Source organism: Poeciliopsis prolifica, unplaced genomic scaffold (genome assembly GCF_027474105.1).
Source record: "Poeciliopsis prolifica strain line A6 unplaced genomic scaffold, Auburn_PproV2 SCAFFOLD010, whole genome shotgun sequence".
Lineage (NCBI taxonomy): Eukaryota > Metazoa > Chordata > Actinopteri > Cyprinodontiformes > Poeciliidae > Poeciliopsis > Poeciliopsis prolifica.
In genome coordinates this window covers 512,281-537,377 of record NW_026562385.1, presented here as the reverse complement: position 1 = coordinate 537,377, position 25,097 = coordinate 512,281, and the positions used below count along the sequence as shown (strand labels likewise).

General features: G+C 40.7%; 1 protein-coding gene across 1 annotated transcript in view; it reads right to left on the bottom strand.

Annotated features, from left to right (window-relative positions):
• notch3 (notch receptor 3) overlaps positions 1 to 24,638 on the bottom strand; it is a 29,120-nt gene extending 4,482 nt beyond the window's left edge. Inside the window, exons 1-29 of the mRNA XM_055035150.1 lie at positions 24,312 to 24,638; positions 23,422 to 23,494; positions 12,848 to 12,990; positions 12,438 to 12,773; positions 11,680 to 11,802; positions 11,362 to 11,595; positions 10,393 to 10,548; positions 10,114 to 10,299; positions 8,377 to 8,490; positions 7,264 to 7,377; positions 6,193 to 6,426; positions 5,955 to 6,065; positions 5,669 to 5,861; positions 4,990 to 5,135; positions 4,549 to 4,782; positions 4,287 to 4,439; positions 3,941 to 4,169; positions 3,659 to 3,860; positions 3,377 to 3,533; positions 3,108 to 3,292; positions 2,831 to 2,963; positions 2,462 to 2,719; positions 2,265 to 2,377; positions 1,624 to 2,147; positions 1,206 to 1,532; positions 969 to 1,117; positions 645 to 882; positions 412 to 502; positions 126 to 294 (exon numbers count right to left, since the gene is read on the bottom strand). Coding sequence (XP_054891125.1) covers positions 126 to 294; positions 412 to 502; positions 645 to 882; positions 969 to 1,117; positions 1,206 to 1,532; positions 1,624 to 2,147; positions 2,265 to 2,377; positions 2,462 to 2,719; positions 2,831 to 2,963; positions 3,108 to 3,292; positions 3,377 to 3,533; positions 3,659 to 3,860; positions 3,941 to 4,169; positions 4,287 to 4,439; positions 4,549 to 4,782; positions 4,990 to 5,135; positions 5,669 to 5,861; positions 5,955 to 6,065; positions 6,193 to 6,426; positions 7,264 to 7,377; positions 8,377 to 8,490; positions 10,114 to 10,299; positions 10,393 to 10,548; positions 11,362 to 11,595; positions 11,680 to 11,802; positions 12,438 to 12,773; positions 12,848 to 12,990; positions 23,422 to 23,494; positions 24,312 to 24,372 — 5,386 coding nt within the window. The 5' untranslated portion in view covers positions 24,373 to 24,638. The remainder of the gene's footprint in view (positions 1 to 125; positions 295 to 411; positions 503 to 644; positions 883 to 968; positions 1,118 to 1,205; positions 1,533 to 1,623; positions 2,148 to 2,264; positions 2,378 to 2,461; positions 2,720 to 2,830; positions 2,964 to 3,107; positions 3,293 to 3,376; positions 3,534 to 3,658; positions 3,861 to 3,940; positions 4,170 to 4,286; positions 4,440 to 4,548; positions 4,783 to 4,989; positions 5,136 to 5,668; positions 5,862 to 5,954; positions 6,066 to 6,192; positions 6,427 to 7,263; positions 7,378 to 8,376; positions 8,491 to 10,113; positions 10,300 to 10,392; positions 10,549 to 11,361; positions 11,596 to 11,679; positions 11,803 to 12,437; positions 12,774 to 12,847; positions 12,991 to 23,421; positions 23,495 to 24,311) is intronic.
• Between the last annotated feature and the right edge of the window lie 459 nt (positions 24,639 to 25,097).

The following is a 25,097-nucleotide window of genomic DNA, read 5'->3' as shown; positions in this document are numbered from 1 at the left end:
ATGTGGACAAATGAAAAAAATAAAAGTTAGTCATTTCAAGTGACCACCACAATGATTTGTGAAGAAAGATTCAAATGTATTATCAAAAGACGGCTTTCACCCTAAAATAAAACTTCTACACCAACCTGGACCTCGGACATTAACGTCCATGCAGTCACTTTCAAATTCTCCTTGAGGTGGCGTGAGGGCTATCGTGGGTGGTACACGGATGTCTGCAGCTACAAGATGGTGCTGGGTCCACTGTCTGCAGTCCACTGCATCTTCGCTGTCTGAGAGCATGCTCGGCTCCTCAACCTGAATTTACATAGACATTTGGTTACATAAATTGGTTACATAAATGCTCATCTTGCACTAGTGTCACTTTAAAAAGATGCGAAATATTTACAGTAAAAGAAAACTTGTGTGACAAACCTTGAGTCGTTTGGCTTCTGGGCAATCTGAGTCCATCCACTGATCACTGTGATCACCAAGGAGAGATTCCTCAACTGTTTTTGGCATGTGTCTGATTACAAATCAAAAAATGCAACAGCATAAGTTCCAGGAAAACCACTGAAACTCGAAACTGATTCCTATAGTAATAGCAAGCCATTTTGCATTAACGATTAATTCCAAAGTGTTTTAAGTTCTATTTACAAATAACTTACTTCAGTCCGAGAGCATCTTGACCCACAGGTTCCCTGCGGTTTTTGTTACTGCTGGGTTCTTTCTTAAGAAAGAATCCTTCAGGGAACCAAAGGGTGCTGTGTTCACGCTTCCGACGAGTTATCAACATGCCAATCACAAGGATGACCAAAACAAAAATAAACACTAAACATGGCACCATCCATTGGGTAAGTAGCTTCGACCATCCACCAAATGATGGATCAATGGGGACCTTTTCTCCTGTTGTGGAACAAGAAAGCTTGGATTTGTATATGCCTCATTAGAGTGATCCATCAATCTTGCGTTAACTCAGAATTCAAACTTGCCTCTGACTTCTTGAAGAGGATAAGGGAAGTCGAGCATTTCTGTTGCAGATAGAGCTCCAAGATACTCTGCTGCACTTGTAGCTGTCGGGAAACAGTCTTCTGAATCCTGAATGCACAAACGGTTGTCTATCTCTAGATAGACTATGGACCTACAAAAAAAGACATAGGAAAAGGTGTTTTGTGTACAGAGCAATCCCCAGGTAATGATTTATCTTTTATATTTAGTGTCTGACTAACCCAACAACTTCATGTTGATGTCCAAGTTCTCGTTTGATGCGTGCCTCTCGACGGGTGTAGGGAAGGATCATAGCATCTCCATTTTTGTCCAATCTGAAGCGCACTGAAGTGTGCAGAATAGCACTTAATTTCTGCAAAAAAGCTTTGCCAGTGAGAAGAAGCTGGTCTGGAGGCAGAAGGACGACCAACACCAAAACACCATTGGCAAGATTCTCTGGAACAGTGTCTGCACAATCTAAGCCATCCCAACCACACTCTTCTGTGTTGCAGCCCTGGTCACACTGACCATCAGCAAAATGGGCGTCGCAGTAACTTGCATATATTGGACTGGAGAAAACAAAAGCACATGAATCATCTGAACTATTTTATGTTATTGTTAAATAAAAGGAATCAAACTTATCAATCAAATCAAACTCACTTGCAAATTTTCTCTTTGCTTCTGCAGTCAAAGTTGTCATACAGGCACTGAGGGTTGTTACAGAATTCTTCACACTGGCTATTGTTGAAGGCACGCCAGCAGCGGGGGTCTGTGCAATGAGCCCAGGGATTCACTGCCAGGGAGCAGTCACCACCATCCCAACGACAAGGGAGTGTATTACATTCCTTGTCACAAAGACCATCATTGGCTTTGTTTTGACAGTCTGCCCTAGGGCAGGAGAGAGACGGAAGCTCAGATTTGCTTTTTTCACACCGTGTTCCCATAAATCCACTTGGACACTGGCAATGGAAAAATGGTAAACTGGTTTCTTCAGTGCACAGGCCTCCGTTCTGGCATGGCTTGGAAGAGCACCCATCATTACTGCGATGCTGACATTGGGGCCCACCATAGCCTGTCAGGCATACGCAGCGTGTTCCCCTCTTGGTAAGGGCACAGCTTCCCCCATTGTAGCAAGACAACTCCTGACAGGACATGCTCCTTTCACAGTTTGGACCAGCATAACCCTAGAGATAAACATTGTTAAAACAGTTTGTGCTTACAACCTTTTGATATTGTTCTGTCATTGGCAAACTATAATGGGAAATTAGATGTTTGAATACTCAAAACTATCTCAAACTTACAAGTTGACATGTACAGGTGTATCCCAGAGGGGCACTGCTAGTTACTGAACAGGCACCTCCGTTATGACAAGGCTGAGATTCACAGACACTGAACCTGTTCTGACACCTTCGTCCTAAAAAACAATGTCAGTGGTTATGTTTTGGCTGACACAAACAGAATGCAATGTTACAGACCATCAAGAATAAAGTTGTCTAACCTGTAAACCCAGGCTTGCAGACACACAGGTAATCATTGGACAACTGGATGCAGTCAAGACTGTTGGTGGAACTGCAAGGGTTTGAGAGACACTCATTTATGTCTCCCTCACATCTGTCACCTGTGAAACCTGGTGGACAATTGCAGCGATGACCACCAACTCTGTCTACACAGGTTCCGTTATTGAGGCACTTGAGTGGGGCACCTCGCAGCCTCAGTGGTGGTGCACAGTCATCCTCATTAATCTCACAGAGAACACCTTAAAAATAGAAGATTATCACACACTAATGAATATAGGCACTATCTATTTGACAAAAAGTAAACTCTTTAGTGATAGGCATAAGTTTCTGTTGCTTTTGTTCTTGCTTACCCAGTGTGCCGGGGGGACAGGAGCAGATATAATGTCCAACTAGATCAATACAAGTGCCCCCATTCTGGCATGGATGAGACTGGCACTCATTGATTTCAATCTCGCAGGTCTGTCCAGTATAGCCAGGCATGCACTGTAATGATATGATAAGTGGATTATATTAATGTAGGTTGAAAAAATGAAAGGGCAAATTTCAATCCCCTGCTAAAATTATCTTTGGTAAATTTTGACACTGAAGAATTGACCTGTTTCAGAATAGATAAGGGATTTGACTTACATCACACTGGTACCCCCCAACATATGACCTGCAGGTGGCACCATTGCGGCAAGGTTTGTCTTCACATTGGTCCACTTGTATTTCACAATAGCTCCCAGTGTAGTCAGCAGGGCATTTACAAATGTGTGTATTGCCAGAGTTGACGCAGTGACCACCATGGTGGCAAAGCTCATCTGTTTGGATTCCTAATTTGAAAGATATTTGTAAATATTCGAGTTGCAGTTAAGAGTGCAGACTAGGGAGATAAAGACCATAGAAAAGTCAAATACCCCTCTTGCGAGCTGCTGTTTCACAAGACATGTTTGGGATGTCACAGTAACGTCCAGACCAACCATTAGGACAATCACAACTGAAAAATGCATCCTTTTGGCGGCAACGTCCTCCATTCTGGCACAGAGACATGCGTCGGCACCAGTCAACTGGTGTCTGAAAAGCCAAGAAGCAGAAATCAGAAACAAAAGAAGCAAATCTGAAATATTGAGCCTACAGAATAAATATTTAATGCCGCAAGCTCCCAACTTTACATTTCAAATGTACTTAAGTGCTTATACCTGGCACCTGGTGCCTTCAAAACCCTTTGAACAGGAACAGCGGAAGGACTGCAGGGCATCTTGACAGGTGCCTCCGTTTAGACATGGCTGAGAGTCACACTCGTTTACTTCATACTGGCAGTGGGAGCCAGTGAAGCCAGAGCGACAGGTGCAAGCATAGCCATTGATTTTGTCCGTGCAAGTCCCTCCATTAAAGCAAGAACTGTAGAAATGGGAAAACAGGTTAAATTTATACTTTTTATTCGGAAATTTAGCTCAGGCTTACCTTAAGCACACACTTACCTTTCAGTGCAATCTGGAATGTTGGTTTCACAGTGGATGCCAGTAAAGCCAGGTGGGCAGCTACATGTGTAAGAGTTGACATAGTCTGTACAGGTGCCTCCGTTTTTACAGGGGAAACTTTGACATTCATTGATCTCCAGGGCACATCTAGGGCCTGTGAAGCCAGGCAAGCAACTACAGTGAAAGGAGTTCACACCATCTGTACATGAACCTCCACTTAAGCAAGGGTCTGAAAGGACAAAGGGAGAAAATGACCTCAATCAGAACATTATATGTAATAGTATTATGACAGACAGTTGCTGACAGATATAATATTTGTACACAATATATTTAAAATGTCACTTACTGGGAAAACAGTCATTGATATCTGTTTCACAAGTCAGCCCTGTAAATCCTGCTCTACAAGAGCACACAAAGCCTCCTAGCGTGTTTGTGCAGGTCCCACGGTTTTTGCAGGGATTAGATATGCATTCATTCATATCTATGTTACACAACTGACCTGTAGAGTGCAAGAATTCAACACAATGAGATCTGCTTTGTAAGCCGAAAAAATGGATTATCTCTCAATAAATTGTAAGCACTGGTGAAACTGAATTGGGTTTTCTAACCTTGCCACCCTGGCTGGCAGTTACACTGATAACCCAGGTAGTCTGGGGTGTGGGTGCAGACTGCATGATTGGCGCAAGGGTTCGGGAAGCAAGGTGTGAGGACCTCAGCACAAGTAGGTCCACTGTAGGGGAGCTCACACAGACATGTGAAACTTGCAACACCATCCACACAAGTTCCCTTATTTAGACAGGGGCTGGAAGCACATTCATTGTTGTTCACCTGGCAGAGGTTACCTGTAAACAAAAGCAGCAAAAAGGTAATACTTACAGTTTATAATAACATTTATCACATACTGTAGACCGGAAGTGTATAGTGACACTTACATCTAGCCACAGTTTATAACTTGTGGCTAGATGCAGCTGCACAGTTTATTGACCACTAGGGGGAGCCAGACAACTGTAACTTGAGGTTTGTTTTTGTGTAACTTGTCCAGTGCTCACCTCTGAACCCTTGGCGACACTTGCAGGTAAAACCATTAAGTTTATCTATGCAAGTTCCAGCATTTTGACAAGGACTTGGTGAACAGTCATTCCTGTCCAGGTCACAGTTTTTCCCAACCCATCCAGGTTCACAGTCACAACGGTATCTGAAAAACACAGTAGTACAATCAGAAAGCCACGGATACAAGTTAATAAAAAATTAACAGATGAAGACTAAGGACCTGTACTCTAAAGTAAGATCATAGATCTTTTTTGAAAGAACTGTTGCAGAGAAAGTTAGGTTTCATAAAAGGACCAATACATGCATAGGGTCAAGTAAAAATTTTATTTCAATTCCTCTTTTCCTGCAAGCCTTCTGTTTGACTTTTTTAGAAACACTGTTGTGTTTGTCCTTTAAATGTTAACAGTCCTATATTGTTTTGCTGTAATGGTGGCACTTTTGATCACAAGTATGTAGCTTCAGCTCATTGACCATTATTGGGATTCTGATTACTCTTACATAAATGCATTTTATTCATTTTTTAGAAAACATTGGTTTACTTATTAAGTTGATAAGCATTTTCATATCTCGCTCATCAGGATCATCTAAACAGACTCCAGGTATTCCAAACCTGCTTTGTTGTACAGGATTTTAATGTATAGTTTGGTAAGCATGTTTTGCTGTTAAAACTGTTCATACCCGTTTATGTCCTCTCTGCAGGAGCCATGGACACATGGACTGCTGCCACACTCATCCACTTGGGAGTAACAGTAAGGGGGTTTAAAGCCTTCAGGACACTGGCAGTGAAATCCATTTTCTTCATCAATACACGTTCCCCCATTTCTGCAGGGGCTGGATGCACACTCATCTATTTCCACATTACATTTAGGACCTAGAATGAGACATTAGACACATTTCAGTATTTCCAGTTTGAAATCAGTATTTGTTCCATGAAAATTGCAGTTTTAATTCCAGAGAGACTTGCCTGTAAAGCCAGGTTTACAAACACAATCGTAGCGGTTGATGCCATCTTTGCAGATGCCATAATCACAAGGGTTACTGGCACAATCATCAAAGTTTATCTCACAGTTTGTACCTGAGTTAAGAAAAAGGTATCACATTATTCTGTAAAATACATAAACCTTTTAAGAATTAAAGAATGCAAAATTCAGCACATTTGAATAACATTTATTGTGTATGGAGTGTATGGAGTTGTCTCCTACCTGATGTTCCATGCTGGCACTGACAGAGGTACTTATTGACCCGGTCCACACACTTGCCCCCATTCTGACAAGGATTGCTATGGCACTCATTAAGTTGGTTTTCACAGCGATAGCCTGTATATCCGGGATCACAACTACACGTGTAGCTAGCAATGCCATCTATGCAAGTACCATGGTGGCATGGGTCAGGTTGACAGTTGTTGACATTAATATCACAGAGTCTCCCTTCATAACCTAAAAAGGAAAAATGCATAGTTAGGTCTTTTTGTGGGTAACAGCAAGTCACCTTACAGCTTTCTCCCACAGCTCATTATCTTTTTTTAGTTTCTCCGTTGCTTTGTTTAATTTATTGTTTTTTTTTTTCATAAAACCTTCTGATGTTTGTACTCTGATGACTATTTTACCTTGCATTTGTCTGCACACCAAACTGTTGTGTTTGTAGTGTAATGTTAAGATGGTCTAAGTAAAAAAAGGGCCTTCCAGTCCTGTGCCTTTGTTCTCAGTGGCGCAGGGAACAATAGACAGCACCATGTCAAACAGGGCCACTTCACTCAACAGAAGGGGCCCATAAACACAGTGAATACCAAGCAGCTGGCCACTGAAACAATGAAGCAGGCTCCTCCATTGGCGTAGTTACAAACAAACACGTTAAATTTCAAGACACAGTCAGCAAGCTTAAACAAACAAATTTTACGACAAACTGTATGTCATTGTGAGTTATGTGCCTTTGTAACACAAAGGGGTTGATGTCAAACTGCAACATAAGGTGTTATGTGGGGTTTTAAGAAATGAACAGATGTCGGGGTGATGATCAAGGCTCTTTTCTAGGCAAACTCCTGGTCCTCTGTGACCTCATGATCCTGACACCCAATGAGAGGAAAAAGGAGGATCAGGGGCCACTTGGCCAGCAGACGCCCAAAGAAATAATTCACTCCCAAACAATGAATACTTATTAAACACTAAACACTAAATAACTGTTTAAAGATCACCTGCTCTACCGTCTGAGGAGACGCTGGTTTGTGTAGTGCTAACACCTGTCTACTGACCACAATTATGTGTAAAGGCCCTTACCTTCAGCGCACCGGCACTCAAATCCATTGGGCCGATCATAGCATTTTGCTCCATTCTGGCAGGGAGTGCTAGCACACTCATCTACGTCAATTTGACACATGGTGCCAGTAAACCCTGGGACATGCAAACACAAAGGTTAAAGGTCAGACAGACGGTCCAGTGAAAGGGTCCAAGCATAGGTCAGAGGGCAGCCGCAGAGGCCTATAGTTTGGTTAGTTATGTCTGGGTAAGGTAGCTTTAAAGACGTCTTTCTTTGTTAGAGACTAGTGATATTTTCATTGCAATCAACACTTATCTGACCATTACTAGGTGGTGATTAGGTTTTAAAAAGTTTCCAACAATTAGAACAATTCTTTAAAAAAATAATTAAGCATTCAAATGAATTTTGCTGTCACGCTATTGACATTTCCATTACGTTTCTGTACTTAATGGAAATTAGTACAGAAATGTGGATTGTGTGAACAATCCACATTTAAATATAATAATAGAAAAAGAGTTTCCACGCTTAGAGAGTTGATCAAGCTTTAAGTCTTTGAGCACAGTGCCAAGTATACATTGGCAACACAGTGTTCAGTTGATTAACAGTGTCAAAATGGTTTCTGTGTTTGGTTCTTGGGCTACAGAAGGGGTGTTTAGAGAAGACGGTGGGATTGTTTTTCTCTTTGGGACCCCCACACCTCCTCCTCTACTTCTTGCTTTAGGTCCACCATCTCAATAGCTAGATAGGAGATGGAGGGGGGGGGACGTCTGTCCCAGATGTAAATTGCGGACCTGGAAAAGAATCTCATTAGCAGAACTGCTGTCCCCCCTCCGCAGCACTACCAGGGCAGGATGAGGGAGAGCTGTCCCTTCCACATTCCACAGAGGAGGGAAGCAGGGGTCACAATGGTGCCTTTGTTCTGGCAGGAGGATCGACAGTCTTTAGGGCCGGCCTTTTTATGAGTGGTGGCTCTGTATACCAACAGGCAAAAGTAGTGTGTAGCCCATTGGTACTTTGGTTTTACATATATTTAAATTGAGTATTTTTACTGCTTAATTAAAATTAAAACCGTAAACAGACTCCATGGACCCAAAGAGGAGCAACTGATATTAGAGTAATTCAGTGAAGCCTACCTGGCTGACAGGTGCAAGTGAAGCCGTTGACCATGTCCCGACAGATGCCATCATTCACACATGGGTTGCTCTCACAGTCATCAATGTCAATTTCACAGAAAGTCCCCATATAACCTGGAATATAGAAGTTAAATCTTAATTGCATTCTTTTCTTATTGTTGCTGCAAATTCATAATTAGTGTAAAAGTAAGTCTGTTCAAGAAAGCATGGACTGCATATTGATGTGAATCTGGAGGAAGATCTAGAAAGAACTCATTAGACGCCCCAAAAGATTCCAAGACCATGTCCAGTGGTGCCACTTCACTGACCTGGAATCACCACACCCAGCTGTCCACAAAAATGTCACCTCCCTGGGTCAATGTCCCATTCACCAAATACATGTTATACATTCTACATTGGCAAACTATGGAGAGCTAGTCCTTTGAGATGAAACAGAATGTGAATGAGAGTGCTGCCCCTGGGGAGGGGCTAGCGTGGAATCAGAAATAATCAGAAGCTCCACATGAGCTTTGCCAGGCTGACGATGAGAACGGTGATGAGGAAGGTCCTGTCTCTGGAAATGAAGGAGGGGGAGAAGGGTGGGCTCTGGGAAAAAGCCTCTTTCCCTCACCGTGTCTATGAGGGGTGCAAAGTGGAGCACAGAGGGGCCCTATTGTTCCACTCCATTCCCACCACTCTACCTCTCATTAGTATTCACAGCACACTCCTCCCCCTAACTGTTTGCCCTCTCTCACATCCAGTCCTATAGACCAACCTCCCAGCTCTAATTTGTGTAGTACCAAAGACCCCAGGACATACGTGTAGGACTGTGTGTGTTATTTGGACTATGTTTTAGGGTCAAAATAAAACAGCATACAAACTAATACCCACCTGGAGTACAGTGTGGTATAGAAGCAACTGACCTTCTAATGTCTTATGTTACATAACAGCCTACATTTGAAGTCTTTATGGCAGAACAACAGAGGTCAAGGTCAAAAACATTGTTCTCCTGTACTGGGATAATACTAACCTTATGGTTTACTAATTGTCAATTCGACATTTTGTTCTGAGGGCAACTTAGGCTATGAGGGTAGGAGTTCATACTTTTACTGGTGGGTTGCCCGGTTCACACCCCCACTTGGCCTGTCTCAGTTATTGTGTCCTTGGGCATAGGCACCAGCCTTGCTTGCTGGTGGTGGTCAGAAGGACAGGCGGTGCCAGTATATGGCAACCTCACTTCTGTAGCCACAACTGCTCATGGCGGTTGTGGCTACAATGTAGTTTACCACCATCAATGTTTGATGAGTGAATGTAGTTTGAAGTGCTTTCATGTCCAGCAAACTTGATAGAGTGCTGTATAAGTACAGGCCATTTACCATTTGGTCAGATGATTAGATCCAAGCACAGTCATCAAGAACTACCACATTGAAATTTGCAGATGCATTCTTCTCTAACACACCTGAATCAAATGAATGGGTCATCATCTCTGCAGAGATGAATGACTGCTGAGTGAGACCATTCTGCCTTTTGAGTGATGGGCTGGATTGCATCAAAAAGTTGCTGAATGTTAGCTGTCCAAGAATGGACGTGGGCAATCATGGTTTAGATTCACTAACAAAAAAATTTCTTTTCAAGAGCTTTGTTTTATAAGTTATCAAAATGTAAAATTGTATAAGTATGGAACTGTTCTTTTGTCAGTGAAGAAAAATATACATGAAAAATAACCCTCTTATTGAAGGTAGAATTTAGTGTGAATACCTGGCATGCATATGCAAGTGAACTCTCCAATGCGGTCCAAGCAGGTGGCATCATTCTGACAGGGCATGGAAAGGCATTCATTGATGTCAATTTCACAACGTGGGCCAGCATATCCACGACCACACTGACACTGAAAGGAGCCTTCTGTGTTTACACATTTTCCAAAATGCTCACAAGGGTTTGCACCTGTCATCAGAAGGCAGATGATCAGTAACCTTATATATTTGGTACAGTTACAGATTGAAACCTCAAAACATAAAAAGTTAGGAGGAACCTTACCAATGGAACACTCATCCATATCCTGATTGCAGGCACCACCAACAAAACCAGCGGGACAGGTGCAAATAGCACGACCATTAAGGGGATTGGTATCACACACGGCCCCCTCATTGCAAGGGTTGCTGACACATGCATCATCCAGATGACAAAGCAGACCTGTGAAACAAACAAGAACAACATACTCACTTATTAACACCAGTTTTAAAGTCCCTCCACTGGCTCCCTGTAGCTCAAAGAATAGATTTTAAAATACTGTTGTTAGTTTACAAATCACTGAATGGTTTGGCACCACAATACATCAAAGATCTGCTGTTGTTGTATCAACCTTCCAGACCTCTCAGGTCTTCTGGTTCTGGTCTGCTCTGCATCCCCAGAACCAGAACCAAGAGAGGAGAAGCAGCTTTCAGCATCTATGGACCAAAAATTTGGAACAAACTTCCAGAAAACTGTAAAACAGCGGAAACCCTGACTTCCTTCAAATCTCAAGTAAAAACGCACCTGTTTAGAGTTGCATTTGAAATGTAATATCAGCTAAATTCTAGGTTGGAGTACCAAAGGTTTAAAGGCCCAGTTGATGCCTATATGTATGAATTTGATTTTGTGGATATGTATGTAATTTATTTTATTTATTTTTTTTTTATTTATTTTTTTTTTCCTGTTGTGGGCAACGGGGCCCGGCGAATACCCGTGGTTAAACGGACGGCGGAGTAACAGGCGCTTAAATTCCGTGTCAAAGGGAAGGGGGAAGAAAGGGAAAGAAGAGGGAATGAAGGGAAAAAAAGGAAAAAAAAAAAAAAAACTTGGTATTTTATTCTATGTTGCATGCCTTTGGTTTTGTTTATGATGTAAGCACTTTGAAATGCCTTGTAGCTGAAATGTGCTATACAAATAAATTTGATTGATTGATTGATTGATTATTCAGCTCACAGATAAGAGACAGCCAAAGGAACAACAAGCCAAACAACATACCTGTCTTCCCAACTGGACACTCGCAGAAGAAGGATGCCACACGGTCATGGCATGTGGCACCATTGAAGCAAATAGCTTTTGCACAGTCATCGATGTTCTCACTACAGTCTTCTCCAGTCCAACCATTGACACAGACACAGGTATGACCACCGATAGTGTTGAAGCAAGTGCCTCCATTATGGCATGCATTAGGTTGCATGAGGCATTCATTGACATCTTCAGCACAGTATTGTCCTACAGTGGAAAATCAACACACTCGTTCAAATACAATCATTGTGTTTTAAGCAATACATTTAAGGTATGTGTCATAAAATGTACCTGTCCATTCTGGTGGACATTGGCAGTTGTATGTATTGACTCCATCCACACATAATCCCCCATTCATGCACTTGTGACCTGGACAGTCATCCACATTGTTCTCACAGTTGTGTCCCTCAAATCCTAAAAAGAAATTAACAGAAAAACAAATTAGTATAAAAAGACACACCCACATACTCTAGCTAATCAAATTTATGGTGTCTTCTAAAAACAATACTAAGCAATTCTACTCCGAAGCACATGTTACATTTCCCACACAGTAGAAGATGTGGGGAAATGTGGGTAGTAAAAGTTCAGAAGGTGACTGATTGTTTACATCTATATTTGACTTTTCCCACACAATGCCAGATAGAGGAGTGATTCCTCACTGCTTCAGAGGTCTGACCTACCCTCCATGTTTGCTTGTTTTATAATCTCTCACAGTTTCAATGACTTCCTCCCTGGCAAGAGACATTTCCTGTCAGGTCCCCAGTGGGAAACCAGAAAGCCCATAAAGTAAATTCCTTCTGTGGTGAAAATAGTTGACTAGAGAAGAGAGCAGACATGCAGCAACTTCAACTTTCCCACTGCCCATCTACCACCAGGAGCTATTATTAATGGGCAGGAAGCAGATCTGAGGCACAGGATAAAATCCCATGAAACAACTTTACTAACTACATTATATTTATTTCATTCTAGCACCCTGCAAAGAACCTGGAAACAATGAGAAACAGATATGGACTGAGTGTGTTGGTTCTATAGAAAGACAGTTGTTGTACCTGGTAGGCAAGCACACTCATAGGAATGGTCACTTGTCTGGCGACAGGTGCCCCCATTGAGACACTGAGATGGGGCACAAGGTAAGGTAGACACCTCACATGTACGACCACTGTACCCTAGTGGACACTGGCAGCGGAAGGACCCAACTGAGTTACGACACAGGCCACCATTGAGACAAGCACCAGGTTTGCGACACTCATCAATGTCACTGCGGCAATTCTTCCCCTGGTAGCCAGGGGGGCAGGAACAGTTGTAATGGTTATTCCAATTGACACAGCGAGCCCCGTTAGCACATGGACTTGTGGCACAAGCATCAATGAGGGAGCAGTCTTGACCTAAGGGTCATAGAAATTCATTCAATTAAAAATTGGAAATTTCTTAAAACCAAATTATTTTAATGGAGACTTACCTCTGAAACCTCTTTGGCACACACATTTGTACTGTGGAATATCATTGACCACATCACTCTTGCAAGCTGCTCCATTCAGACATGGGGATCGATGACAGGGGTCCAGGTGTTGACAGAAAGGGCCAATGAATCCGGGACGACATCTGTACAAATACATTGGAATTAATTGTATCTCAATTTCCAGTGTGCTGATCATCGGATAATTCTGACTCTATAACACCCTGGAGAGGTTGGATACTTGCTTTGCACACTCAGCAATGAATCTGAGCCCTGGAATGATTTGTGATTCGGTGTTTACTGCATAAGTACACACCATGCGATGCATTATTCTAGCAATCACCACATACACCAAATTTAAACTTTTAAAAATTAAAGACAGCATTTCTATGGGTATCCATTCGGTTAATCAAGATTCAAGATAAATCTGTTACTTTAAGATGCAGAGCATAATTGTCTCCACGTCATCCAACATTCTTCCACTGTGTCATGTTTTCCGGATCACAGTTCCCAGACAGGAGGAAAGCACACACGCATCCTGAAACAACCGTCTGGAAACCTAACAAATGTCAGCAAATTGTGTCTTAAGAAAAATAACATGAACTATAGTTACTTTTGATGAAAAAAAAAATATAACATCCATATTGTGGGAATGAAATGTCTGAGTTCTGTTTTCTTGTAGGTGAGGAAGGTATCTCTGACAGATGGGTCAATCAGATAAACATATTTTTAAATCATTGAAAACCTCTAAAGGTTTGCATTAGAATTTTTTATTGTCATTGTGCAAGAAAGGACAATGAAATTTAAAGAATTAGCAATTTTTGAAGACAGTTCAAATAAATAAATATATGTAAATAAAGACATTTGTGCAAGCATTTTCACTGGTGTTTCTTTCTATTATTTGTGTGTTATTACAGAACAAGACTTTGATCACCGCCAAAGCATGGATAGCTAATGTTTTTCCATACAAAACCTGCATAGATACAATTGAAAACTTGTTGCTAGGTAAACATTGTCACCAAATTAGTCAATTTGGCAATTTCATGCCAAGCACCAAATTGCCAAATTTCACCTGAAATGCCTGATTTTGTTTAGTCTAAGGTAGAGTTAAACAAAATATTGATTTGCAACTTTCATTGCAATACCATCCATCCATCCATCCATCCATCCATCCATCCATCCATCCATCCATCCATCCATCCATCCATCCATCCATCCATCCATCCATCCATCCATCCATCCATCCATCCATCCATCCATCCATCCATCCATCCATCCATCCATCCATCCATCCATCCATCCATCCATCCATCCATCCATCCATCCATCCGTCTTTTTGGTTAATTGTACTGAAGCTTCTTATTTCAGTTTTTAGTAGAACTATCACAATTACATATCCTGATATTGGAAACATTACTTTATAGTCATTTACATTATAGGGACATCAGATAAAGTTTGCTAAACCGGTAGCAGTATACCCACAGTTAGATCTGGCTAAGGACAAACCCTGGCTTTTAAGGCTATTTGATGATAGTAACTGGGCAACAACTGCTGGGTTCTGGCCCCTGTAGATCAACTCTTTAGATCAATGTCATTTTTGATGACCTTTCTTATTAGCTAGAAAAATATGTAAATACAATAACATTTCTGAAATGAACAATGACAGCACAGATTACAATAATATCACTTTTTTATTATTCCTTTAACGTTACACATTGTCCCACTATTTTCTGTGTGCTTTAGCATTTCAACTGCTACATCAGGTACAAATATTAAACTTAGAATGCACTTCAAATATATAATACAACCAAATATTACATAATTAGGGATTGGAATATTGCACACTCTGATAGATGCAATGATGATTACAATTTAATATATTGTACAGCAACACGGTAGGTGTTGGCACACTGCTAACTGTTGATTAGTAACTGTAAGTTGAACATTTCATCTTGAAAGTTCATTTGTAATAACTGAATACTATCTCCTCTTACTAGATGATCAGATCCAAATCTACATCTTTCTAAAACTACTTTCTGTCTGGTTTAGTTTAGATTAAGTTTATAATAAGATTAGATTTCTATGGGCTTTACATGAAACTTAAAACGGGAGAGCAGCAGCGATTAATGCAAATTAGGACATTCACACATCTACATAAAATATAAAAAATAAAAATAAACCTGCAAATATAAAAAATTACAATATGTTCTTAACAAATGTACTATTTATGTAGTAACAAAAAAATCTAGGACCCATAAATAGAGACACATTCCACAATAATTTGCCAAAGGCAAGCAGTAAAGAGCTGATAATTAGTTGGGTTGTTAACATGAAGCTGCACTCAAGTATTCGTGCTGAGAAAATGTGTCAGCACAGATACTGAAGCATCTTGTCCGTCCTGCAAATTCTCTCTGAACACCAGCTTGGCTGTTCCTGCCACAACTCCCTCCTCTCACGCGCTGAGAGGTCAAATGTTAGAGGTCCTCTCTCTTATTGTGATGATAATGTCACTTGGGCAGCAGAGTGTGATGTGGTTCTGCTAGGCAGGAGAAATCGCCTTTTATAAGATGCAATTAATGGTAAGAAAGACCTAGAGGTGAAGAGAGTAGTCTGGTCCAACAGGAATGTCATGTCATATTTCCTGTAATCCCTGGTTCCTTGTTCTGAAAACATGGCACTCACTCCTCGTGCACAATTGCTCTTGCCCTAGCAACCAACACAGACGAACAAGTGAGCCTGACAGCCAACCAATCTCCACATCCCCCACCCTTCGTCCCCTTGGCTATTTGTCATGGCTTGGCTGGGTTTTTTTTAGAGGCAAATTAATTATGTCTGAAATCTGGAGTTTTCCAAAAAATGGAACACAAATGTGGCCTAAAGAGAACCTTGAAAGTATCAAAGACAAAAATTGCTTATAAAGCTGGAAAATACAGCAAACACTTTGACGTTTTTCTAAGCACTCTCTGTACTATAATGAGTTGGATGTTAATTTTTGATCACCAATCGCAACTCAACAACTCACCCTCAAATGTAACCTGAATGTCAATGCCTAGTGATGTCAATTCAAAACTATTACATCGGATAGAAAATAGATCTGGCATTATGTGAAAATCAAGTTCACTGGTTTTTATTTGTGTCTGCATTAGCTGACATGATTGCACGAAGGCCCACAAGAATGCCTGATGAATTATTTGTCCTTCTTTACAAATCCAGGCAAAACACACATTCTTTTGTCTAGATCTGACTCAATGCCAACATGCTACTCCCATAACACACAAATCAGAATGTTATCAGAGTAAAGAATGCAAAGGACACGCAACTTCTCTCTCATATTTCTGTTCATACCACTATGAAAAAAAATAAGCTTATCAAGCTCCCTTTAACCTTGTGGATTCTATGGCTCATGAGAACAACAGTCCAGGATTGAGGCTTTTCTCGTTCTACTTATTTGTGCCAGATTTGTGCAACAGGTGCAGGAAAGCTATTGTGCAACAGGCTTCTTAGTCATACTTTTGACTTGCCAACATTTAACCTTTGAGGAAGCAAATACAGCAGATGAGACAGAGGTCTGTGAGTGCAGCCTGGTGATGGCCAGAATGGGTAATCTTCCCATGTCAACACATGTGATTGCTCTTGCCAGCTGCAATCCTGCCATCTGTCCACATCTGTCAGAGCACCTCTGGTTGTCTGGTATTTACATCTTTGGCCAAAGTTTAAGCCAAAACAACTGGTCTGTTTTGCCCATGGGACTGAAGCAGTAGCCAAGACTCCTAGCTGGAAAACTCAAGAAATGTGGTCTTTCTTCACAGATACATGCATTAACTTTTCTACGGTGTTGACCTTTTTAAGACTTCAGGATAAAACCACACTGCAACATAGGGAAACCATGCAACACTCAGTACACACTTAAGCACAAGGAGGGAAAACTTACAACAAGGCTCAGCCCTTGAGGAGCACGAATGCTTAAAAGAGAAGATGAGAGATATATATATAAAAAAGAGACATATTAAATTTAAGTAAGGCATTGAAAGTGTTTGTAGTGATGCTTTGAATTTTCTGTGTCAATCATAGAAACCCTGAAAGGCTTTGATTTATGCGAGTGAGTTTTATCACCTATGTGTGGGTACCACAATACTAATTTTCCTGCTTTCTGGTTCACTTGAGCAGAGTAACCTGAGCTCATCCTCTTCCACACAATAGTAGCTATTCTCCCAGAGGTCAAATAGTGGCTCACCTGTGAACAAAGAGGCCGTAATCTTTTACATACTTCAAACACGCAGTCATGCTTTACTAGACAACAAGTACACAAAGAAAAAGAGAAGAAACAAAACTATATTTTATCTTGGCGCAATGTTTAAAGTTGTCCACTACATGAGAGGAAGTGATAAATGTCTTGCAAAATTACTTTACAATTGCCAAAAAAGATATTGTAAAATCAGCTACTTTTTTTTACAATACAGCCTTCTTTCCCACCACTCTTTCCACAAGTAAGCAGTGACCAGTTATTCTCCTTTATAAGAGACCATAGTGATACCACACTGCCAACAAGGGCCCATGGTTGCCCCCTCCCTCCAGCAGTCTCTTCGGCTCGGCTCCTCTCAGCTTGGCTCTCCCTTCTTCAGCAAAGAGCCAGATTGGGGGTTGGGAATGTTTTGTGGCCCAAATAAAAGAGCTAAAGTAGTCAGAACCCTTTTGTATGAAAGTGTTGGGGGGTGATAGCTGTGCAAGGGGGGTGCAGTGACCCAAACAGCTAGTCTTTAAAGGCCTCGGCCGTAGCCTGGCAACAGTAACCCATGGTAAGACAGGTCCCGAATGAGAAAAAGGGGGTGATGAGAGGAAGGGTTTCATAAGGACAGTTGGATCTGCTCAGATTTGTCCATGTCCAAATGCAGGTAGCTTTCTCTGGAAAACTTTAGTGTTGTAATCATCCATAATCATATCCACAAGCATGTGTGTTTGTGTTTCACAGAGTAGATAACTAGATTTGTTTAAACACTTGTGTTTACATGCACACTGAAGAGGTCTCCAGAGGCCTTCCAGCTTGTCAAATGGATGAGTGTAGCGCGTGTGACTTTAAGAACATTTTCCTAATGACAAATTGAATCTGAGAAAAAGCAAAAGCTGAAGACAATCATTTCCCAAAATAGCTAAAGCGCAGTCAAGTCAGCATGTATAGGAGTGAAAATTAGGGCCCAAGTCAAATGGCAGACAGATTGGAGATCACTATAGATCTATCCCTGAAAGAAAAGTGAAACAATGTTTTGTTGTGTGCTCAACATAACTCCTGCATGAAGATCCAGACACATGTTCGCAGCTTCATTACTTTGCCATCTTTAAAAATGTGAAGCCAATGTCAATTTGGAAGAGTCCACTGTCACATTTTTCAAATAGCAATGCTTTTGCCCATAACCACATTGCATGAATCCTAGAGTTGAGGTCCTGTAAAGCATTCTGAACAGAACTCAACCACAAAACCCCACCCAACCTCCTAAACCGAAACAGATTTCTGTTCAACTTTGAAACTTGAAGGACCCCATGGCGGCATGAGAGCTTTTTAAAATTATGATGGTTTCTAAAATATAAGTGCAGGTAGACCTCTCAATTATATTCTTTTGCTGCACAGAAAAAACTTTCTGTACTTTCAAGCATCTGATAAGCAACACTTCACACTTCAATCTGTTGACAGAAACTGTCCCACTGATTGAATGAGGCCAGCACAGCCTCTCACGTGCTTAAAGTCTTGAAAGAAATGAAGTTTGTTTATGGGGCACTGGCAAAGGTTCTTTATGATAAGCTAAGGAAACCAGCCAGAGAATGTTTACTATCTCGAGAGCTGTCACCCAAAGAAGCACTGGAGATGTTACAGAAGTGTGTGTGTCAGTCATATGTGACACCTTTTGTAAAAATGGGTCAAATGAGAATAGAGCTGCAAAGTTTTCTTGTTTTCAGTGTTTCAAAAACATACAAAAAAACCATCTAAATTAAAAAATATATATAGACTGGGTTAATGCTGCCTCGTTAAGTTAGGTTGTTTACAGAATGTCTGCTTATTTGAAGTGAATGCCTTTTCCTGAATCATTTAGAGTTGGATCCATCCCTAAAGGGAGGGGAGGACTTTTGCTGGCAGAGCTCTCTAATTCAAATTAGATGTGTCTAAATTTCTTTACAGAAGTCATTGTCTCTCAGAAGGGAACAAAAACACAGAGGATCAGACTTCAAAGGCAAGCTCATCCCTACTTAAGCAAGAAGGCCAGACGCATGTTGACACCATAGGGAATATTACACAGATTCCAACTCAATGTTCCTAAAACAATTCAAAGTGTTTCAAAACATTAATTTTGTGACAAGCCTTGCTTTCAAGAGATTATATAAGGTCCATCTCTGTGTTTTCTGATTTACTTTCAAATAAAGGAATATAAAAAATGAGCAGAGTGTAGTCAAAAGGTAAGAAAAGGTAGAGATGAAACAAACTGAGGCAAAATTGGAAAATAAAGCCCTCGGTACACTCAGTAGCTGCTTAAGCTTCTGAGATAACACAGGATACGCGTAGCAGGGAGGTCAGAAGGCACCACTTCCTTTGACAGGGCCTGGGAACCAGAGCTCCCTGTCTCCAAACACAACCCAGAGAAAAGTCATGTTAAGAGGTTGGGAGAGAACTCATCTCCTGAAGGATGATGCCATTTGAATCTACTCAGTCTGCAATAAATCAGTTTTCCTGGGTAATGACAGGACAATGGATCCATCTGCCTGTTGGGGCTCCATGAGTGATGGAAACGTTACGTTGCTTTACAAAATTGTAGAGCAACTAATTGCAAATCAAACAAGTTACGCCAAACATCTAATTTTCAAAAAAACCCAGGCTAACGGTATTGTTAAAGGCATTCCTGAAGGGGCAAACAGGGTGAAAGGAGGGGAGACAGAGACAATAACCTGAAAGCACCAGAGGGAGAGGAGGAATCTTCCTCACTAAACATTCCTTTCTAATCCACCATAAAGATGGAAAAGAAAACACTAGCCCTGAGGTGCCGTGAACTAAGCCAACAATATAGTCTGCCCCTTTGCTATGGTCTTTCTCTAAATACATGGCTTGGCATGTACGTATAATTCTACTAACTAATACAAAATGTATTTCTAGCCTTCATGTGACAAAAAAGCAGTTATTCTGTTTATCTGTCCACACATACAATCTTCCTAAAAGATGTGATGCTTTTTTTCAAGCTATGTAAGCATCTTTCTGTTTCCAGAACTAATCAGAGTAAGCAAACAAACAGTTTGGGATGTTTTAGATAGGTGGTACTAAGGGTGGCACACTGTGCCATTGTCATAAAGATGACGTACATGTCAAAAAAGACTTAAGAGAAATTTGACTTTGCAATTTGAAATCAGCCTATATCTCTAAATGAAGCTTTTACTCTTTGTGACACTCTTGCTTCAGCCCATCATCACAGAATGCTCCTCCATGATGCCTTAAAAGGTCATCCTTAGGAGCACTGGACTGAGAAATAGTTAGTATGATAAGCTCAACAGATGCAAAGTTTTACCAGGTGTGTGCTAATTGCATCTCCCCTTTTACTCCACCATAGGGGAGGTAATCTGTGAGGCGGAAACTTGGTACTGCAGCTCCAAGACGGACCCCTGGGTAACTAGGCGGCACATTGTATGAACAAGCCCTTAAATATGTCCAAATGGCTGCCACAACAAATTGAAAGATTTCTCAGACATGCATGTAAGAATCAAAGCAAGACTCGAGGTATGTCGATGATGATATCATGACATGATTTAAAGCTCAAACTGTTGATTTTACATGATACTCCCCTCTTTAAAAGGAAAAACAGCACTCAAAACTGTCTAGCCAGTCTATTTCTTATCAAAAGCCCTCTTTCATCATGCTTTAAAAGGCTGGGAGTTGCTATGGGGTCATGACTAAACACCCACTATTTATCTGCTGTCTTTGCTGCTGAGGCCAAGGATAAGGAATTTGTAAAAATAAAGAGGACTACTGTATCCATGTGTCTAAAACAGCAGAGCAGGTCCAAATTTATTTCTTGTCAGCTTTGTAGATTTGGGAAGAAATAGATGTTTGCTGTCTGTGATCTGATTCTGGACAAAAAGCCTTAAGAGGATAAATATTATCTTAGACAACATGCAGTTAGAGAAAAGGAGACCTGGTAGCTGTTGCACTGTGAGAGACGCAACATGTGCAATGAAGTCTGTGGGCTACCAGCTTCATTCCTCCACAAGCTTGTCTCTCACAGTATGGGGGCGACTGACTGCTCAATGGCAGCACCTGGTCCTGTGCTTTCTCTTTGTCAAGATCTGACTTCACTGGATTACCATCACAACATCCACCAGCTGTCCTATATGCTGCCCCTCCCGCCCACTACCTCCTCCATTCCACTCAGCCTCCCCAAGCCATTCCCTACCCCCAGTTCAATCCCTCCAGCTGGGTCCTCTCTGAATAACACCCTCTCGATCTGCCTAATTATTACTCCTCTGGCAATACCGCAGTGGCCCTCTTCACACAGCATTCTCAGCAAAGTTGAGGGCCAATGGCTCTTCAGTTGGACTCCCTGACTGTTCACCTTGAAGGCCATACTATCCATGACACCATCAGCCATTCACTGTCAAGTTCAACAATCTAAGACACTGAAGGATCAAAGAATGAGAATACTTGGGGTTTGGCGGAGGAGGCTATGCATGTGATGGAAAAAAAGTGAATCATGGAAAGCAGATCAGGATAATCGGTATCTTAGTGTTTGAATGTTGAGCAAAGAACTTTATGTCAGCTTTATGCCCAACATTGGATTAGCATTGGATTATTGTTTCTTCATAAATTTGGCTTTAGGTAGACACTCCAAACTGTTTAAACTCGCAAACTCTTTTGTGGTTTTGAGCTGCAGAATGAATCGATGCATTGTTTCCCCTTTGGTATTGGACTGCAACACCATAATACTACCAACAACTATTCAGTGTGTGGGAAAATAAAAAGATGTATCTATCAATATTTGTCGATAGTCTTTTGTAAATGCCATCATCACTAAAAAGACAGGTAAGAAGGCTTCTTATTTCCAACAAAGTAAGTTATTTGAAGTATTTTCTGTCAGCTAAATATGATATTGTCCTAACTGGGAAAGAAACAATAGCACCTGCCATGCCCACACAGCTTTTCTGTTTCTAGAAAAGCCATTTCTTGTAATGGAAATTAAATACAACAATAGCTTCAAAACAAGACATATAGTCTCAAACAAACAAAGTTTAGGCTTGTTATACTTTCTGGATTGTTTCAGCTGTTATTTTATTAGCAAATAAAAAAACTAAATCTGCTTTGTTTTCATTTCACTTCATGTTCTCATTTTTGCTGTAGCCTTTCTTCTCTCCTTCCCTTCAACCCTGTGCTGCGGTGCCAAGTTACAAGCAGGTATCTGGGGGAATAAAGGATCTTTTCTGCTGTGCTGGATCTCCTGTTTCTGCAAGGTCTCATGGGAACGGGTGGGGTGCTACCACCACTCATAGGACTGGTCTGACCACTCTAATGTGCCGGAGAAGTTAGGGGCTCTTCTACAGTCTGATATTTGAAGTCCCACTCCATGAGAAATGCTTTGCCATTCAAATTAGGAAAAAAAATTTCTTTGCTCACAATTTGTTACTGTGACTTTATTCCTTTGAAATATGTGCAAGTTCATAAGAACAAAAGACAAGAAATCTGTATGGATAAAATTATACATTTACAAAAGGATACTAAAGCGTTTTGACTATGGGTAATGATTGATAAATTGTGGGTAATAGTTACTTGTTCACATGCAGTCAGGTTACACATTGGCCAGCATGCAATGATGACTACAGACAGGATAAAGACCTTCCTGCAACAAGTGGATTTGTGGTTTCAGAGCAACTTCGACCTCTCCAACTTAATAAACTGAAAATTCCAGTTGAAACAAATGCATTCGTTGTTTTGAAGGGAAGCAGCAGGAAACCCAGGGATTTTTTTTTTTTTTACCACTGTATCACCTTAATCTGAAACACTCAATGCTTCCTAAACGAAGGAGGAAAAAAAAGAAGGGCCAATGACCCCCAGGCAAAACACTGTAGGCTATTTAACTCCACTATTGCAAGAGGCTCCCACACACCCCCACCCTTACCAACTGGAAAAACAAAAGCCTTATCATTGTCAGAAGATCCAAGAGCTCGACAGAGCATGGAGCAAGAAACTGAGACAATTCACCAGAAAGTTCAAAAAAGCTTTCAAACAAACTAAATAGAACCACACATTAAAAATTACATCTTTGTAGAAGAAATAAAGTAAAGTTTAAAAAGATTCAGTAAACCCTTTAACAGGTGTAAAAGATGAACCCTTTTAAGGACTGATGATGCTAATTAGTGATTGCCTAATCAACTAATTGGACCTTGCAGACAGAAAAAGACTAAGACAAGATTTTAAAATGATATGAAAGGATTTTAAGACAAAAAAAAGCATTTTGTGGATTTTGAAAGAACCGTCTGAGAAAAACAAAAATAAATCACTTGAAAGCTTGTCATCTTTGTCATCTGTATGTCTGTGTCTGTTATGTTTTACTTACATGCATCTCGAAGGGGAATCTATGCATGTCGCTCCATTTTGACAGGGCCTGTTTTTATCCACACAGCGGAACCCTGTAGAATTTCAGGAAATTTGTTAAGAAACACACACACAGCTAGTATCTCTTCATCCCATCCAGCTCAGCTTTTAAACTTTCCTGTCTGGGATCTGAATAATGAAATAAACAAAATAATATTTTGTTTTTTTTTTAATATCACAGCTATAGAAAAAAAAAAAATAAAAATTGAGCCAACAATTCAGAGCACTCTGATAATTTCACATATAGTGATTTCCCATTGCAGGCTGGGACACTCCCGCATGTTTGCTGTTGACTTTGTCCCAAGCAGATAAACTTTACCATTTCCTTGATGGCGGTGCAAACTTACAACCGGTGGCATTCATAAAAGGGCTTTCCTTGGATACATAATTATTCATATTTAGCAGACTTTACCCAGGCCCACAGAAACTATTTACGATGTCTCTTAAACAAACCTCCTCTACAATTAGGGTTTAGAAGCGCAGCATGGATAATAAATGACCTAATCTCTTAATTTACTACATGAAGCCACTTTTTTTAAAGGCTTGAATCTACTAAAACGGTTGTCCATTAAAAAAGATTGTGGAATTTCATTCTGTTTATTTATCTGTTGCGCTTCTGTTTATTCCAAGAAGTACAAGAAAAGTTAGGCAAGTTTTAATACAACATACTGCTAAGATAATTAACAAAATAAATAATAAAAAAATGAATTGTATCTTCTCGTGAATTAGCTTGGTCAAGAATAGGGCAATTACCCTAGAACCGGGCACCGGACAATGGGTTCGCTGTCCTGACATGCCCAGGCTACCTGTGGATTTAAACTCTTACACATTGTGTGGAAGATTTTTACTCACCTTCACCAACATGAAAGCACAATAAAAGCGAGAAAATAATCCATTGCATATTCCCTTCCATTTCTGTGGAAAAGTTTCCAACGTTTTGAAGAGCTCTTTTATTAGAAATACATCCTCTGTTTAATTTACAGGGCAAAAGTAAGTCTCCAAAAAAAAAAAAGAAAAAGAAAAAAAAAATGTCGTTAAGTCAGCCGGGAAGCGAGGCGATAAGTCCCAATCCCGTAATATCCTCCGCAGCACGGCCACGGGTGCTGTGACTCTCCTCTCACCTCCAAAAACTTTTGAAAAGTTTTCCTTTCCCAATGATTCCCAGCGTCTGGTATCACTCCGCCTCCTCCTCATCTTCCGCCACCTCCTACTTCTTCACCTCTCTCTCTCTCTCTCTCTCTCTCTCTCTCTCTCTCTCTCTCTCTCTCTGTCTCTCTCTCTCTTTTTCTCTCTCTGTCTCTCTCTCTCTCTCTCTGTCTCTCGCTCTCGCCTTCCCCCACCTCCCCACCCTCTCTCATATCAACACAGGCACACAAACATTCATGCATCCAAGTATGACAATAGCTAACTTATGAAATAAAACAAGCAAAAAAATCAGCTCAATGCAAGAATTAAAAGATGACTACGTAATTACAAACCTCCAAACGGTTGTTATGTTTGTTGTATTCATCACAAAAACACAATTATGAATCACTGAAAGGTTCAAGTTCTACACTTTTGAGAGATTTTCCAGAGATATTAAAACATGCTAAATGATAACATAGAAACACTCCATTTCTTTCTGTGCTAAATGTGGAA